We start from the raw sequence: 13390 nt of genomic DNA, 5'->3' as shown, positions 1-13390 counted from the left end.
TTCTGTTACTATAATAATTAGCATTAATTGTAAATAATATTCAAATGAATTCAATTTGTCATTTCGTTTTTCAATGTCTAATTCAATTTCAAGGTTATATCAAGATTAATGTTTATTTTACTCTCTATATTATATCAAGGTCAATGTCGACATTTGTTTCTCGGAAAAAATCAATACTTTCGCGTCTGCGCACATCTCACAATTTACGAGGTATTGCACAAGGTCAGTTCCGCTCCTCAGTCAGATAAGAATAACATGAATACTTATGAATAATTTCAAGTTAGAAATATGGTCGAGCATAAAAAGTCGTATGAAACTTGACTATAATAGTAATTAAGACGCTTGTATGAAAATTATGAAACTCGCTTGCGCTCGTTTCATAAACATACTCGCGTCTTAATTACTACCATTATAGGCTCGTTGCATAATGTACTATTAAGGTATTACTCACTTTAAAGCTCCAGCGTCCCACACTATTACCAGTTCCTACGCCTCTATTTCCTCTTCTGCTATGAATCACGCAACTTCGCTCTGCTTGCACACACACGCCTCCAATATATGGAAGCTGATCACTGAGAATTGACACGATCAATCATTACGATTTTAATTTATCCTTCACAAAATGGTTGCACCGTATATTTTCACACGAAAAAAAAGACATTGAAAATGGGATGGTTGTGCAATGAAATACAGTATATAGTACAACTTACTTTATCACTAGTGAATGAATTAATCCTTGTTTTCTACACTATTATGATAATCTGTCAGCTTCTTCTTAAGAAGAACAGATAATAACTAATGGTGACTTCGAAACTGAACCAAAGCAGTGGATATTGAAGGGTGGGGAGGGGTAAGGCTTGCAGTCCTGTCCCCCTCTTAATCCGAAATTTCGATAATCCAAACAAGCTTCGGTCTCAATGAGTCCGGACTAGTGGAGTTCTTCTGTAAGTTAAAGTATAACTTGATAAATGGAGTAGGCAGTTTTCTGTAGTTTAAATTGCGGAATAATGCATGTTTACGGATGTGAAGTTTCTTGACTTTTAAATTATTTATTTAAATATTATTTTTAATTAAATTTCTTTGTGTCATCGTAAAAGTTTAAATACTTTTATTACAACAACCAAGTAACAAATGATATAACCTCTACAAAAAAAAAAAAAAAAAAGCCAATCTGCAATTTTCTCGGATTTAGCATTCCTTGAATACCTCGTACTAGTTCGTGCATTAACACAACTAAATGCACAGATATTCTAAACTATATAATCGCCCTCAGTGGTCTGCTATTTATACTGCTTAGCTTTGGACTCAACCCAAGTCAGACCCAGTCAAGCGAGTATAGTAGGTTTTCAAATGAAAGTCCTACAGTCTTCAGCTCTCGGTCAGTGCATGTGGTACAGCGCCATTCAAGTCTAGGCGTGTGAAAATAATCTATTTAATACCCTCGAAACTTATTGCCATACCACTAAGCAAACAATGCCAAATCCCTCTTAATAATGCAAGGTTTTTTCTCAATATTTTTTTACATTTTTACAAATGGCCAAAAAGCCTAAAAGCAAGTAAAATCAGATTATCTCTCTCTCTCTGTATACAATAAAAATAAGGATTACTTCTTAACATAATCTACCAATTGTCAGCTTCAAAATAAGCTCTTGTTCGATGTTCTGCAGTAAATGATTCCTGAGTTCTGAGCACTGAAAGAGGCTTGTTTTTATAAAATACGCTAAATTTGTCGCTCAATAATACGAAAACCGTTTGACTTTCGATAGTATATTTTTGAAAATGCACTCCCTTCAGCCCCTTGTATAAGTAGGGAAAAAATTAGAGTATAAAAAAAATGCGAGGTTTTTTACTGATCGATTTCATATGGAATAGTCCGTATATTAATGATATGTATGTTTACATTTAAATCATAAAACAATTTTCTGAAGTTAAAAATTGTTACATATTATTCTTATTTTGCTCAATTATTTACATAGCTATATATATATATGTAGCGAGGATTGCTGACTCATCTTCAGTAGCCTGAACAACTCAAGCTCATGTCAGAGAACGGATTATAGCTGGATATGTATGTCCATCACTGTTGCAGAAGGAACTGAATTGTCAGTGTTTTGTTCTGATTTTATCTTCCACCAGTAGACCTTTTTACTATTATCATACTTGTAGCACCTTTCTTCAGCCATTTTACATGAATTAAACCAACTTTCGCTGAAAACAGTGAATAAACTTCATGATAACTTAACTGTGATTCAAACTCCTCAATAATCAGTTGTGAAGACTATGAACTCCCGAAGTTCAGGCCTCATCACATGACTCACATAATTAAAGAACAGTCAGATGCGTGATTGGATACTCGAGTTCATGCGAATTTTAGTCATCCAGGAGAAATGTATCAGCAAATGATAGGAAAAAATGATGATTAGAATTTCGAATAATCGAATTTAATAGTATTAAAAATATTGTTAGTAGAAACAATGATAGTTAAAGAAGACAATAATTTAAGTTCCACTATAATATTAACATAATGTTAATTATCCATACCTGTTTTATTCTTAATTTTTGTGACTTTTTATGCTGTAAATAATTTTAAATGTTAAAGAGCGTAATATGCATGTTGTAACAAAACGCTCGACTCTGCAAACAGACTTGCCCTTGCTTGGTGGTGAATATTGTGACGATCGTGGTTGGTGTGATTCCTCTTCAGACATGGAATATAAACAGGATATGGACATCCTTTCCTCAGGTAAATTATAAATGTTTGGATCACTTCAGATTCTGGAGCGGTGGATGTAGTGTTGAATATAATGAAATTTCATTGTAACGGCTAGTAGAATGAACGCAATTTAGTAACATATTGGCCCGAATCTAATACAGTGTTTTTTTGCATAAAAACACTGCTGCGAAAACCGGACTTATATTATACTCGAGGCCTAATCTATTTCAAGTGTGAAAGAAGTCTACTTATACATTATGCAGACTGTACTATCAACGTATCTTGCAGGGTCTTCTTTCATGACGCGTACATACTGGGCCTGCCGCTCTTGTCAAGGTCACACATTCAATCTGATTTACCCTATTCCCGATTTTTGTTACTGTACCATAATATTACCGTACTCTCTCTCATAAATTGGTTAAATTTATTTTAACATGTTTAAAGTTTGTTTGGTGGTTTAGTAAAGTCATAAAATACGAAAACAAAAGTCTAAAAATAATTATAGGTGACTGCACAAAGAGGCAGTGTGCGCTATTTATTTATTCAACAATCACAATCTAGCCACCAATGAGATACTGCATTGGGTAGTAATGAAGGATTTGAAAGAAATTACGGTACTACCAGTGATAAAGGTACAGTTTATTAGTTTTCTTTCATTCTACAACATTTTTAATGTGTACATTTTATATAGTGTAATACAGTAGAACTTGGTTATAACATCCTCGTTTTGTGCGACACCTCACCTATAGTGTCAAATATTCTGTGGTCCCAACTAATTCCTCATAATACATCTGCTTTCCTACCTTGCTTAATACGACAAACCATATGCGTCTACCTCGCATATAACATCATTTTCAACCTCAGTTTGGAATAAGATTTTCTAAGAACCAAAGTATTTTAAGAAATATTTTGTTGAAATCTGACCCTGACAAATTCTTTACAGTCTCCTTCTGTCATAGACCTCTGGAATGCAGGCGGATTCCCCAACCATTGTAACCTGCCCGAATTCATGCGATATTAGATCAGTTTCGACAGGAAGTTTTCACTAAGTGCACGCATTTTAACGCAGTATGGCCACTAAAAGAAGTGAGTGATGCTTTAGAAGTCATTAGAATTGTGAACATTTCTATGAAGCTAAGAAGGGAGCAGTGAAATTGCAACTGAAATAATGAACATAGAACGTAATTTAGCCCTAGAAAGTGTGTATTGGGCAAGTAGAAGATAACAGAGTAAAATGACTGATTACTTCACTTCTAAGTAAAGTAGTTTGGTGAGTACTGAACAAACTGTTTTTATACAGAATACTGTATTTATAATTGTAGGCCTGCGTGTATTTTATTATGTTCATTGTAGGCTTAAAAGTTAATACATAAATGTAAAATAAGTCTAATTAAGTTATTTTTCATTTTCCACCTCACTAGATTGATAATGCGAATCTCGGTTACTACGACACTCGTTTAGAACAACATAATTTTTAAGGTCCCTTGGATGTCGTTATAACCAAGTTCTACTGTATTTTTATTTTCCTAAAAAGAACATCTGAGAACTTAGGGTAGTATTATATTGGAGATCGTACTAGATTCGGGTCAATACGGTAAATAGAGAATCTCTTAGCTCAGTTATGTCAAAATGATACAGTGGGAAAGGATTCTAATAAGGGAACTGTTTATGAGCTTATGTCGAACCTCCTTCCCCCAAACTGCATGTTGTTGTTGGTCCAATGCCTAGACACATCACTATCAAGTAATTTACAATGTCATTTTTTGGACAGTGAGACCGGAACAGATCAACAAATGGCCTAATTCAATGATGATGATGATGATTATTATTATGATTTAATTATAGACGTCTTATACAACCATGCTGATCTGGATTTTAACATCTTGGTTACTACTTGATTTTGACTTAATCCTTAGTCTACATAGGGCATTAGTCCTGTGCCGTGGCATCGTGGTCTAAAGCATCCTGCCTAGGACTCGCGTTACGGAATGCACGCTGGTTCGAGTCCTCATGGGGAACCGGTGCCCACCCAGCATCGTGATGCACTTGGGGAGCTACAATAGGTAGCGAAATCCGGTTGCGAATGCCAGCTATAACGGCTGGGGGGATCATCGTGCTAACCACATGATACCTCCATTCTGGTTGGATGATCGTCCACCTCTGCTTCGACATGTGGGCATGAGGCCAGCAGCCGGCTGGTCGGTCTAAGCCCTTCACGGGCTGTAGCACCACGGATTATTATTACATAGGGCAGTAACACTTATATGAGTTTCATAATTTCGTTTATGGTCGACCATGCCGAAATGTAGTAATTATACACCTGGTAGCAGTCCTTTAATGCATGTCATTAAAGTACACCTATTCATTAAAGTTCAGGTTTTCGATTATTCTCGGATATGCAATCGAAAGACAACTAGGGAAACATCACGGAGGCTGGAAATCCAATACTGTCGCAGAAGGTTATGTTCTGTTACTATAATAATTAGCGTTAATTGTAAATAATATTCAAATAAATTCAATTTGTCATCTCGTTTTTCAATTCTAAATCAATTTCCAGGTTATATAAAAATTAATGTTCATGTTATTCTCTAGATTATATCAAGGTCAGTGAAAAAAATCAATACTTTCGCGTCTGCGCACATCTCACAATTCAGGTCAGTTCTGCTCCTCACTTACATAACCATAACATGAATACTTATGAATAATTTCAAGTTAGAAATATGGTCGAGCATAAAAAGTTGTATGAAACTTGCCTATAATGGTAATTAAGACACTCGTATGAAAATTATGAAACTCGTGCTCGTTTCATAAACAAACATACTCGCGTCTTAATTACTACCATTATAGGCTCGTTGCATAATGTACCATTTACATTTAACTACGTGATTTTTAAGAGCTTTACAGATTTTATGTTCTTAATTAGATACAATGGAAGCTATATTCCACAGGTCATAGACCTTTGTTTTTATCTAATGCAGGACAGTTTGATAGTCTGTGGATGATGTGCAGTAATGGCACTCTCTGAACTGTTACAAAGAGCAAGCATTAGTTTGTAATCAGCTATTTTAATTCGTAATATTCTTCATTTTAGCTCTGACGTTTAAGAAAAAGGTTGGAGTGACTCTTATGGTGCAGCAGTTCTCGGCCCTGCTTATGAAACGAATTCTGTTCACCTATAGAAAATGGCTAGCTTTCGCCTTGCAGGTAAGATGAGCTCTGTAACTGTGTAAAAATTATTCAAAGTAGGAAATTCTGAAATGGATACGCAGTCTGTAGGTCGCACAATAGGCAGGTAACAGAGAATGCTTTTGAGTATAATCCAGAGATGTATGACTTACAAATAATAGTGCTAGAGAAGAAACCACAAATGGTAATATTATTCACAATATGAAGAAGTGTGAGTCACATTAATTATACATATCCCGAATTTAAAAGAAAACTTACAAATTAAACCAAACCCTTTAACTCTATTAAATATATAATATAATCTAAATTTAACAGAAGAAATACTGAAATCAGAAGTAAGCACTGAAATAATGAAACAATTGTCTTTAGAGACAATTAATATTAGGTGCCCTCCACAAAACTGGCTTCATTTATACACCGACGGATCCTTGATCTCCAGAGAACAAGGTGCCGGTGCAGGTGTTACGTGCTGTCTCTTCTCCCTTTATAGATCTCTTGGATATGGAACAACAAGCTTTGATGGAGAAATCGTTGCAATAAGTGAAAGTCTCAGGAATCTTCCATGCCACATCAATAAATTTAGGAATGCAGTTATATTGTCAGACTCCAAAGCAGCTATTCTATCAATCGTCTCTAAACACACACCTTCATCTCAAACAGCAGAAATAACTAAAATTCTCTCTCAATTAATATCACTCAATAAAAGAATTGTATTCCAATGGATACCATCCCATTGTGGAATCCTTGAAAACGAGAATGTGGATGCACTAGCAAAGACGGGCAGCACTGCTACTTACAGACCTGTTACTAAATCTACATATTACTCTGTGAAAAGATTTATTAAACCTGCATACTTAGACTTCAACAAACAAAATTTGATAACACAATCTCAAGGGAAAAAATGGAACTCTCTGCATCATAATCCACAGTTAATTCCCTATTTACCACGAAAATCGTCTGTAGCTGCATTTAGATTGGCAACAGGCCATGATTGTTTGGCAAAACACCTGCATAGAATTAGAATATATCAGTCCCCTAACTGCCCATTGTGCAACTCAAACCAAGAAATGGATTCGGAACACTTCAAAATCTGTGCTTCATTGGCTGGCCATGATAATATCTTTGAAAAATATTGGAGTGCAAGAGGTCAAATGACTTTATTCTCAAACACCTGGCATTAGAAAACAACAACAACAACATTAATTATACACATTTTTAATTGTGCAATAGAAATATCAGGCTATAATTTCATTTAATTGTTGCAGGCTCTCATCCCGATCGGCATGGCTCTTCTCACAATACTTCTAAGTGCAAGTACAGGGAGTTCATCAGAACCCCCAAGAACGATGAATCTGAGTGACTATGGAACCACAGAAGTATTATATTCAACAAACCCTGATTTACTATCCTGGAGCAACAAATACTCTGAGATTGTGAAATCCACGGGTTCCAACATACAGGACGTTGCAGATGTTTCAGCAGCATTGCTTCAAGCTGGAGAGACTGCCATTAAGAATTACCGCAATAATTATATAATAGCAGCAGAGTTCAATTCATCGGGAGGAAAAATATTTAATGGAATGTTTTCATCGATTGGAGTACATAGTGCACCAATCTCCCTCAACGTGCTGACTAATGCAATTCTAAAAACTAAAAGTTCAGAAAAATCCATTGTTACAATTAACCATCCTCTTCACCTAAGAGAGGTAAGTTCCATTTTTAAAGAATCCTTTTCAGTTATAATCATTTTTATTTAATTGTAAGATTTAGCTAGAATGTGCCATTTTGAAGAACTGTAAAGATAAGCGTTCACTACATCGTATCACACTCATCAGACGAATCGCATGGATCGGAAAAAGACAATCTTTGCTGTAATTGTTATGTAACCGCGTTCACTACATCGCCTCTCGGCAAATCCGTCCACGTTTCTCAGATGAGCAACTTTTCCGATGCGTGCGATCATGGCCTTCTTTAATAAATCAATTTTAATTGGTCAACTGTTACTATTATGTTGTGCCATGTTCAGTGTCGCGCCAAAATGGCAGACGGAAAACTTATTTCGCGTGTAGAAAATTGCGAAGAATTATGTAATTTGAGGCGTTCCCATTACAGTAATCAAGTCATTTCTTGCAAATATATTATGTAACCAATATTTCTTTCGTTTCTTCCTCTTCAATTAAGATGCATGAAGCAATTACAAATTCTTATTCGCTAACAGACGTAATTAATAGCCCTAACCTCAACTCCTCTGTTTTCAGCAATGTCAATATCATACGACGTCATGTTTTAAACAGCTGGTAGGGGAATCCGATGAGGCGATGAGGTGGAGCCGTTACAGTGAACGCACTGCACTTAAAATATCCGTTGCGTGCGATTCGTACGAGGAGTGAGATACGATGTAGTGAATGCTTACCTTAAGGTGGAATTAATTATCCTCATTACAGGATGGTGTGTGCTGATTATGACTAGAAGTGTTCAATTCCGACATAATCAAAACTGCTTGTACAGAATCACATTTTTCCTCTAAGTCAGTACTTTGCAAGAAAACTTGTATCAGTATTGTAAAAAAGATGTCAAAGACTATTTCATATTGCTGAAGATTTGATAAGACAAGAGTTTAAAATGCGTATGCATTCATTGTAACTTATGTAGGCCTACCTACCAAATATTACCAGAAATTAAATACACTAGAACAGTACGAAATATACAAACACATCCTCAATACACAACTAAATTTCAGAACACACACCATTACACTCCACATTACAAACACACCCCCAGCAAAACAACCGAAGATGCAAGGATCTCGCTAGTTCTGAAGATGGCTGATACGAAGTCGAAACTAGTCAACTAGATAATTCACCACAAGTTTTCATTTTGACACATGAAAGTGGTTATCATAACTAAATTCTTAAGTAACTGTTCCATTTTCGAAATTATTGTGATCATTGAACTCAGTGTAGGCCCTTCATGGATTGTTCTACATCAGAATCTTTTAATATTGTGACTTTTATTTCAAAACAATAATGTAACTTTTATTGTCACAACACTGATCACTTTCTATAATTGAATTTAAACACTCCCGTCAACAATGGGATTTCCACTCCACACAGTAATACAGTATTCGTTATTGCACTCCACAGACGACAATGACAATTCACTTGGATTATTGAGAACAACAATGTACTGCTAATGCCAACTAATGTTCACAAAGCACTATTTACAAAACAAAACTTGTTAGTTCTCAGTTCACAGTTCGTTGCCTTTGCTCGTTCTTCTTCTAGCTCATTCACTCCAGTTCACAGTATATCGAACCCAAGACTTCTAGAGACAGTCCACTGCACTCGAACTCAGGACTTACGGGGACAGTCCACTGCACTCGAACTAAGTCTTCCAACTGCGTAGCTTCCGCCTGGACGCTGCTGACGTTCACTTGCGTGTCGAACCCTAGACTCCTGGGCGCTGCTGACTCACAAGTTGTGCTCGCTGTCCAATACTAACAATAACTGACTCACTCCTTCGCGTCTCCTGTTTATCACTAAACCATAGTTTCCAGAAACTACGATTTCGCGAACAATCTACAGATGCCGAGAGGATGGCGCTTCCTGAAACTTCTCTGGATTTCTCCCCTCAGTCGCAGTCGCTTTACTTCCCCCTCTCTGCCGCGGCCCAGCTTGCCGTCGTTCCCCTTATGTCCGTCCCCTCCAGTTTGCGTGGCCACGCTGTGCCACAGTGCTGGCCGACTTGCGTGTTTCTCTTTTCCGCCGCCTCGCGGAGCTCGACTCGTCTCCTGTGGGACGAGTGATCGATTCCCGAGGCAACTGTCACAATATTTTTTATTTTGTACATTATGACGTACGAATGTAATCATTCTTCTTGTGAATTTAATACACAAGTTAAACACATTATTACACAAATCATCAAAGGCAATTTTCTGTCTTTAATATTTTAAATTAAATAATTTATGATGAAATTAGTTAGGAGTTCCATGATCATTTAAAATGATACACGAATGAATGCATGCATGTACACCTAGATTTATTTATTATTTATTATTTTTAGCTTATAATAATGTGTGTTTATTCCAGACTTCAATAGGTGACGGATTTGTGAACCAAGTGGGAATCATGATCCTGTGGATGACACTGATGCCTTTTGGCTTGCTCTTCTTGACTGGAAGCTTCTTGTCTTTCCCATTGATGGAAAGAGTGTCCAAAGCCAAACAATTGCAGCTGATGACTGGAGCATCTCCACTGTCTTACTGGTTCACGTGCTTCTTGTGGGATCTCTTTGCTTATCTCGTTATAGCGTTCATCATGATGTTGATTGTACTCATTGCAGATCCACTCGATGTTTTCAACCGTGGTCATGAACTTGGTGAGTAATTTTGTCACTCATGCATCTGTTCTTATTACAAAGGTAATGCATAGAAGTAGTGTATCTGTATTACTGAAAAGGGGAAAATTTGCAACCAGGTTTTGGTTTTTTCCTCGCACTTTTATATATATATATATATATATATATATATATATATATATAAACTTCAAAAGAACACTTGCACATGTATAATGTTTGTTTGATTAACTTTATTTCACATTATAAACTGCTTGCATGTATAATAATAATAATAATAATAATACTTCCTTACTTATGATTTTAAGGAACTCGGAAGCTCATTGCCTCCCTCACATAAGCCCGCCATTGGTCCCTATTCTGAGCAAGATTAATCCAGTCTCTACCATCATATCCCACCTTCCTCAAATCCATTTTAATATTATCCTCCCAACAGCCTCCCCAAAGATCTTTTTCCCTCTGGCCTCCCAACTAACACTCTATACGCATTTCTGTATTCACCCATATGTGCTACATGCTCTGCCCATCTCAAATGTCTGGATTTAATGTTCCTAATTATGTCAGGTGAAGAATACAATGCTTGCAGTTCTGCATTGTGTAACTTTCTCCATTCTCCTGTGACTTCATCCCTCTTTAGCCCCAAATATTTTCCTAAGCACCTTATTCTCAAACACATTTAACCTCTGTTCCTCTCTCGAAGTAAGAATCCAAGTTTCAGAACTATACAGAACAACCAGTAATATAATAATATACCGTAAACTGGGGTTACTTTGAACACAGAGGAAACTTTGACCATTTTTTCAGAAAATCATATTTAGGTTTCTACATGCTGCACTTGTTATAGATGGAGGTAAATTTGGTATGAGAATGATTTTATGGTAATTTACCTCCATCTATAACAAATGCAGCATGTAGAAACCTAAATATGATTTTCTGAAAAAATGGTCAAAGTTTCCTCTGTGGTCAAAGTTCCCTCTGTGTTCAAAGTATCCCCAGTTTACTGTAACTGTTTTATAAATTGTAACTTTCAGTTTTTTTGAGAGCAGACTGGATGACAAAAGCTTCTCAACTCAGTAATAATAGGCATTTCCCATATTTATTCTGCATTTAATTTCCTTCCGAGTATAATTTATATTTGTTACTGTTGCTCCAAGATATTTGAATTTTTCCACCTCTTCGAAGGATATATTTCCATTTTGTGCAATATTCTGGTCACAAGATATAATCATATACTTTGTCTTTTTGGAATTTGCTTATAATCATATAATTTACTTTATTTATAATAACAACAACAAAAACAAAACAACAACAACAACAACAACAACACGCATACATTTTGCTCTTATGCATTTTTCACTCTTTTTTTTTTTTTTTCCCCCTGAAATCCGAGGATAATTCGTATACTTTTTATGTTAATTTATTTTGGTTATATGTTTTTCATTTATGCGTTTTTTTTTATACTTACATGTCGTGTTTTAAACCCCCAAGAGATACGAAAAGTCATTTATACAATTTAATCAATTTTACTGAAAATATAAATTATTAAATAATTACCGCAGTTTGGTGGGACGGTTTATTCCTTAGGAGCAAGCAGTCCAAAATACAGTAAAACCTCGATAAGACGCGCTTATTATGCTATCCCGTGTAATACGCTTTTTTTGTCCGGTCCCTGCACATTTCATATATAACGCCTTTATAAAATACCCCGTTTGTTGCACTCAAGTCTCGCATAATACGCCGGTTTTGTGGAATATTTTCCATGTAATATTCAGCAATGTACTGTAACAGCAATGAAACATTTTGGTCATTGAACTCACTGGTGCCATTAACCTGAAAAGTATTGGTATTCGACCCTTTACCTGCGCATTTAAACCTTCATACTTCATACCTTAATATACCCCACCCTCTTGTTATGCTCTCTTATTCGACTCCTTATCTGCGTGGTTAAAGCCCACATATAGTTACAATACCTCACCCTCTTGCTAACCCTCTCTCAAACAACATTCCTCACTCGGCCATAATAAAATTCTGGAAATTTTTGCTGGGCAGTTTGTTGTCCTTTAGTGCATTGAAGTGTCTGTGAACGTGATTACAATGAATGTTAAATGAAAAGCCCTTTCTGTGTAGGAAAAATTGTAAATCTTACGAAAGTACGATGAGAACAGTACTCTTAATCAGAAACAACTATCTGATTCATTAGGAATCCCATCATCGACATTAAGAACGATAATAAAAAATCGTGACTCAATCACTACAGCTGCGACGTCGGGAGGATGTAATCGCAGAAACTGAAGTGTGGTAAACATGAGGACTTGGAGAACACGCACACGGCAAACAACTATAAATGGCTTTTTTTTTTTTTTTTGAAAGAATGAAGTACAGTACATATTGTAAATGTGTTTAACGTACAGTACAGTAATTACATAATGGAGTAATACTATATTACCTTTCATGAATCATGTATTTCAATAAAGAAAAATGCTAATAAATACTGTATATAAGTCAAAATTAGTATACCCGCCTAATACACTGTCCCGATTAATACGTGTTTTACACCTGGTCCCTTGAACAGTGTCTTATCGGGGTTATCGGGGTTTTACTGAAATTGAATTTTTTTTGTGTGTAAAATAATCACATATTATTAAAGGAAGATCATACAGGAAGAGGATGGTAAATCAATTTCGTAAAATGTTATGGATTGGAGTTTGAAATGTAATATATCAGCTAGCTTCGGCTTTATGCAGCCAAGATTTCCTACAAATAGTCTTACATTCTTCAAGAGACCAGCCTCATGGTCTAGTGGTTAGAGCTTCTGGCTATAGTTCATGAGGTCCCGGGTTCGATTCCCGATTAGAGCACAGGAATTTTTCCTGAAAGGGGATTATTCCTGTGTTCGTCCATGGTCTGGAATTTAGGTTAAGTTTAGATTTAAGACCTCTCCTGGCACCACATTATCATAATCATCCTATCACATCATCGGGGTAATGTAACTCCGCCTTCCAGGCACCCCAACCTCAGAAGTGGGTTACAACTAAGCCATGGCCAGGAGAGAAGACCAGAAATGTCGAAAGACAACCTGGTGGCATTGGATAAAAAAAAAAAAAAAACATTCTTCAAGAATATATGTTATAAATTTGA

The 13390-nt window shown here is 36.1% G+C and overlaps 1 protein-coding gene across 3 annotated transcripts in view; it reads left to right on the top strand.

Moving 5' to 3' along the window:
• Positions 1-13390, top strand: part of LOC138699465 (phospholipid-transporting ATPase ABCA3-like) — an 89474-nt gene that overhangs the window by 54611 nt on the left and 21473 nt on the right. For 2 of the 3 annotated variants that reach the window (XM_069825362.1, XM_069825360.1), the window contains exons 16-19: positions 2645-2743; positions 5805-5917; positions 7165-7605; positions 9988-10276. In XM_069825362.1, coding sequence (XP_069681463.1) covers positions 2645-2743; positions 5805-5917; positions 7165-7605; positions 9988-10276 — 942 coding nt within the window. The remainder of the gene's footprint in view (positions 1-2644; positions 2744-5804; positions 5918-7164; positions 7606-9987; positions 10277-13390) is intronic. The other variant, XM_069825361.1, reaches the window with a different exon arrangement.

The sequence above is a fragment of the Periplaneta americana genome, chromosome 5 (assembly GCF_040183065.1).
Source record: "Periplaneta americana isolate PAMFEO1 chromosome 5, P.americana_PAMFEO1_priV1, whole genome shotgun sequence".
Lineage (NCBI taxonomy): Eukaryota > Metazoa > Arthropoda > Insecta > Blattodea > Blattidae > Periplaneta > Periplaneta americana.
The sequence above is the reverse complement of the archived record's forward strand: the minus strand, read 5'-3'. Positions and strand labels throughout refer to the sequence as shown.